Genomic DNA, 5,599 nt, shown 5'->3' on the forward strand with positions numbered 1-5,599 from the left:
TCCCGAGCTGACCGTGCCTGACTTGGAGCTTCCGTACACCGAAGAGGAGTGCCTACCGTTACCTCCTGAAGATGACGATGAAGAGATGACCGAAACGCCTGTGGCCAATCAACAGGAGAAGGCTGGAGAAGATGAGAGCCATCCCGAGGCTCAAGACAAAGTTGCCGAAGATACCCCAGTTTAGGATTTCCCTTAAGTTTTTATTTTGTTTCAGAGTATTTTGAACTTTGCTTCTTTGGACTGGATGGCACCGAACATTTGGGATTTTGCCATGCCAGATGTAATAGTTTTAAGGGGGTCGGCATCGAACGTTTTACCAAGCCGAGCCCTCTTGGTAGGAGCTTCAGGATTTCAAGTTTATGTTTAAATGACTTAGAAAAAATTCTCAACTTTGTTATTGTACTGAATATTTCTTTATGCCTTAGAAATATTTTCTGATTTTTGCCGCCGAAGGTCAAGCAACCTTGGCTTGTTTTCAAGGTTTTGGTAATTACTCATGATAGCCCCTATTTTGGTGTAAGGCTCGGCTCAAAATGCCAGTCTTATGCCAAGTTAATAGGTGGAGTAATTTTTTTGATGTGGCCATTTAGTTCAAGTCAAATTATAAACATAGCCGTGCTGAGGACAAACTTTCAAGTTCGTCTATTGTTTTGTGTTTGGACTTCAAATTGTCCGAGTTGTTTATGATTTACTTGTCACAGCCCCTACGCTGGTATAAGGCTCGGCTCAAAATGCCAGCCTTGTACCAATGTAATATGTTAAGTAAATGTTTGAAGTGGCAGTTTGTTCAAGTCAAATTATGAACATAGCTGAACCAATATGTTTGATCATGTTGTTGCTGGAAATCAAATTGTCCGAGCCATAACATGTTTGCAGTAATGAAATCCGAACGTAATTGTAACGGTTAGAATACCGAGCTATAGCGATCGAAGTTTGTAATCAATTATAGAGAACATTGATGCTTCAGAAGTAGGAGAGACTTTTCATTAAATAAAAGATGGCCAAAACAAGTACAGCGTTTTGGTAAGAAAAAAGTAATAGACTTGAGAGCTGGTGGGATAGATTGAGACCGAGGAGAGACTTCAAAGGTAGGCCTTCCTGAGGTTCAGAGCGTTCCAGGGATTCTCAATTTCCCTTCCTTCTTTGTCTTCTAACTTGTACGAGCCATTGCCGACCTCTTTAATCACCCTGTAGGGTCCTTCCCAATTTGGTTTGAATTTGGTCTTCTGGTTGGCTCGGACAACCTTCCTCCAGACCCAGTAGTCGGTTCTGAACTTCTTAAGCCTTACGCTTCGATTGTAGCCCCGAGCGACTTCCTGCTGATAGTTGGCTAACTTGAGCTGAGCATCGTCTCGCTTTTCTTCGACTAAGATAAGCTCGGTTGCCACTGCATCATTGTTGGATTCTAGATCAAAAGTTTCGGTGCACAGGGTCGGGAACCTTGATTCCAGTGGGATGACAGCCTCCATGCCGAAGGCCATTGCAAAGGGAGTTTGGCCAGTGGAGCGTCTGGGAGTGGAGCGATAGGCCCAAAGGACCCTAGGCAGTTCCTCGGCCCATTTTCCTCGTTTAGAGTCTAGCCGACGTTTGATGCCAGCGCAGACAGTCTTGTTAGTGGCTTCGGCCAGGCCATTGCCCTGGGGGTAGGATGGGGTTGAATTGAAGAATCTAATTCCGAACTCAGCACAGAGTCCAGTTAACTCTTTTCCGACGAATTGGGAGCCATTATCCGAAACAATTGCATAAGGCACGCCGAACCTTGTGACGATGTTCCTCCAAACGAATCGCCGAACGTCTGTTTCAGTCGTTGTGACTAATGGCTCGGCTTCAACCCACTTTGAAAAGTAATCCGTTGCAGTGATCAAAAATTTGAAGCCCCCAGGGGCAGTTGGAAGTTTGCCAACTATATCCAAGCCCCACTGAGCAAAGGGCCATGGACTAGTGATAGGTTTGAGAGATTGAGCGGGCTGCCTTGGTATAGGGGAAAAAAGTTGGCAAGGCTTGCACTTTTTGACCAATTCTTCACAATCCTTCTTCATTCCTTTCCAAAAGTATCCTTGATTGAGAGCTCTTTGACAGAGGGAGCGCCCGCCAGAGTGACAACCACAGCTTCCAGAGTGAAGTTCGGTTAAAATAATTGGGACCTCGGTTGGATGAACCACTCTTAGATATGGCCCTGTGAAGCTTTTTCTGTAGAGTTGGCCGTGCTCAAAGATCCAATAGTAGGCTGCTTTACTGCGTACACGGTGGGCCTCCTTTTTGTCCGTGGGTAGCGTATCGTCTTTGAGGAACGAGACGATTTCAACCATCCAACTTGGGCCGAGGGAAATGTTAAATACTTCTTCCGAGACTTCGAAGCTTGGCTGGTGGATCTCGCCGAGGTTGATGTGTCGGTAATCAGATGCTTTGCTTGCCGAGGCCAAACTTGCCAGAGCGTCGGCATGAGCGTTGTTCTCTCTGTTGATCTGTTCGATTTGGAATCCTTTGAACCCTCGGATTAGCTCTAGAGCGGTAGCTTGATACTTAATCATTCTTGGGTCCCGAGCTTCATAATCACCTGTTACTTGATTGACGATCAGCTGAGAGTCGCAGAACACTTGTAGGTTTTCAACTTATAAACTTGCCGCGGCTCGGAGACCAGCAAGCAGAGCTTCATATTCGGCTTCGTTGTTTGTGGCTTGGAAGTTGATTGTGATAGCACTTTCATGAAGGATGCCACAAGGGTTTACAAGGATAACCCCTGCACCCGCGCTATTGCTGTTTGATGCCCCGTCAACGTGCAACTTCCAAACGTCTCCGCTGAATAAGTTCCAAGCTTTCCGAGCCTCTTGTTGTTCTAGCATCCCATAATTAGGCTTGAACAATGTTTCCTCGTCCGGGCTTCTAGGGGTGAATTCAGCAATGAAGTCCGCCAATACTTGGGCCTTGATTGCAGTTCGAGGCTCAAAGTGGATATCAAAATTTGCTAATTCGACCGCCCATTGGGACACTCTGCTTGATAGGTCAGCCTTCCTCAGGAGGTTTTTAAGTGGAAACTCTGTGAGAACTATGATGGGGTGCTCTTGAAAATAAGGGAGCAATTTCCGAGCTGCTGTAACCAATGCTAGAAGTAGCTTCTCCAATGGCAAATATCTCGTCTGTGCTGGGAGTAGGGTTCGGCTAGAAAAGTAGATTGGTTGGTCCTCAAGGCCTTCCCGTCGGACAAGTGCCGAGCTTACGGCATGTGGAGAGACAGCTAAATAGAGATGGAGAGTTTCAAAAGCTACAGGTTTGACAAGAAGAGGGGCCGAACAAAGATAAGATTTCAGCTCGGTGAGGGTTGCATCGCAATCTTCCGTCCACTTGAAACTTCGTCGGCTTTGCTTCTTAAGAGTTTGGAAGAAGACATGGCATTTATCTGACGAGCGGCTAATGAACCTGTTGAGAGCCGCTGCCATCCCAGTTAGCTTCTGAATTTCCCGAGGAGTGGATGGTGGTTTTAATTGCTGAATAGCTAAGATCTGGTTCGGATCCGCCTCGATACCCCGCCGAGTAACAAGGTAGCCGAGGAGCTTCCCTGAGCTAACTCCGAAGGCGCATTTGTCGGCGTTAAGCCGTAGCTTGTGCTTCTTCAAGATTGCAAAGACCTCGGCAAGATGAGAGAAGTGGTTCTCGGCTTTCAGACTTTTGACGACCATATCGTCAATATAAGTTTCCATGATTTCGCCGATGAGAATTCCGAACAATAGGTATACCATTCTTTGAAATGTGGCCCCCGCATTCTTAAGGCCGAACGGCATAACTAGGTAGCAGAAGAGGCCTCTGGGTGTGATGAATGCCGTCTTTTCCATATCGTCGGGATCCATGGCTATCTGGTGGTAACCTCGATAAGCATCCAAGAAACTCAGCCGAGCATGACCCACCGTTGTATCTACCAATTGATCAATCTTTGGAAGGGGTAGACAGTCTTTAGGACAAGCATCATTCAAATTGGTGTAGTCCACGCAGACTCTCCATTTTCCATTCTTCTTTTTCACCACCACAGGGTTCGCGAGCCAAGTGGGGTATTGCACTTCTTTGATGGCGCCAGCCTCGAGGAGTTTGCCAACTTCTTCATTTACTGCATCGGCATGAATAGTTGCCGACCGCTGAGGCTTCTGAATCACAGGCTTTGCTAATTTTGAAACTTTGAGGGAGTGCTGGATGAGCTTTGGGTCAATGCCTGGCATATCATATGGTGTCCATGCAAAAACTTCGATGTTGCTTTTGAGGAACTGCAAGGTTTCTTCACTCTCGGCTTGGGACAAACCAGCGCCGAGCATGAAATATCGTGATGCATCCTCGTTAAGTGGGAATTTTATAAGATCCTCAATTGATTTCTCTTCAGGGAGTGATCCGACGTCTTCGAGGACTGGTTTGTCAGGGACTTCAACCCAATGTACTCGTTTGGAGCTTGATGACTTTCCAATGGCCGAGACGTAACACTATCTGGCTTGTAACTGGTCTCCAAATAGATCTTCTTGTTTGTCGTTAGCGCCGATGTACCTGACCACCTGGTGGTAGGTTGAGGCGACAGCTTTGATTGAATGGAGCCAATTTCGGCCAAGGATTGCGTTGTATGGGCTCGGTGCGTCCACAACGACGAATTCTTGATTAGAAGCAACCGAGCCCGTAACGACAGGGAGGGTAATCCTTCCGAGAGGCCAAACTAGAGTGCCACTGAAACCAATTAAAAGGACTTCTGCTGGTAAAAGGCACGACCGTGGGATTTTGAGCTCGTTGAAGAGAGATAAGTACATCACTTCTGCCGAGCTTCCTTGATCAATAAGCACCCTTTTGACCGAGTGAGTTGATATTTGGATTGTGACCACCAGAGCGTCGCTATGGGGGGTTTGGATGCGTTGAAGATCTTGCTCAGTGAAGGTGATTGACCAGGGACGCTCGAGCATTTTGACTCTTTTTGGAGCACGATCGATAGAAAAAATTTGGGTAACTTTCTCAGCTTTGACAAGCTCTTGACGAAGCTGTTTTGCTGCCTCCTTTGTTGTTGACCCATGAATAACATTGATTACTCCGACTGGACGCGGAATAAGGTTTTGTCCACCAGTGTTCGGCTGTCTCCTTGGCGTTTTTGTCCAATCGATATGATCATCAAGGGGTCCTTGTGCCGCCAGATTTTCCAAAAGTGCCTTATAGGGAGCACAAGCTGTGGTGTGATGCCCGAGCTCATTATGGTACGAACATCTCTTCCGATTGTTGTTATTGCCTTCTTCTGTGTTCAATTTGGGAGGGTTCGGCCAAACAAAGAACGGTTCCTTCTCTATCGTATGGAGGAGGAAATAAATTGGCTCTTTGAAAACGGTGGTTTCAGCTATATAGTCATGAGCTTTTGGCCCCTTTTTGTCTGCCACCTTGACTGTGTTGACCTGCTTCTTCGGCTGGACAGCGACCACAGGCTTCGGTGGTGCGATTTGGGGCGTGGGGATATGAAGGCTTTGAGGTACGATTGAGTTTTGTTCTCCTTGGAGTTCTCGCTCGGCGAAGAACTCTTCGTAGGAATAGAACTGTTCTACCGTCCTCATTAGCTCGTTCATTCCATGAGGCGCCCTTATGGCTAGCT

At 46.8% G+C, this 5,599-nt stretch overlaps 1 protein-coding gene across 1 annotated transcript; it reads right to left on the reverse strand.

Moving 5' to 3' along the window:
* Positions 1–787: 787 nt before the first annotated feature.
* Positions 788–4,301, reverse strand: LOC131328332 (uncharacterized). Its single transcript, XM_058361285.1, has 6 exons — positions 4,101–4,301; positions 3,524–3,926; positions 2,730–3,430; positions 2,016–2,579; positions 1,245–1,835; positions 788–838 (listed from the first exon to the last, which is right to left on the reverse strand). The coding sequence occupies exons 1-6, from the start codon at positions 4,299–4,301 to the stop codon at positions 788–790; spliced, it is 2,511 nt and encodes an 836-aa protein (XP_058217268.1).
* Positions 4,302–5,599: the final 1,298 nt, after the last annotated feature.

This window comes from Rhododendron vialii, chromosome 6a (assembly GCF_030253575.1).
Source record: "Rhododendron vialii isolate Sample 1 chromosome 6a, ASM3025357v1".
Taxonomy (NCBI): domain Eukaryota; kingdom Viridiplantae; phylum Streptophyta; class Magnoliopsida; order Ericales; family Ericaceae; genus Rhododendron; species Rhododendron vialii.

Coding starts and splice junctions, on each gene's coding strand:
- LOC131328332 (XM_058361285.1), bottom strand. CDS start 4,301: ATGCTCGGCGCTGGTTTGTCCCAAGCCGAGAGTGAAGAAACCTTGCAG. Junction 2,580..2,729: donor CGGGTGCAGGGGTTATCCTT/GTAAACCCTTGT, acceptor TGCGACTCTCAG/CTGATCGTCAATCAAGTAAC. Junction 1,836..2,015: donor AGAAGGATTGTGAAGAATTG/GTCAAAAAGTGC, acceptor TACTTTTCAAAG/TGGGTTGAAGCCGAGCCATT.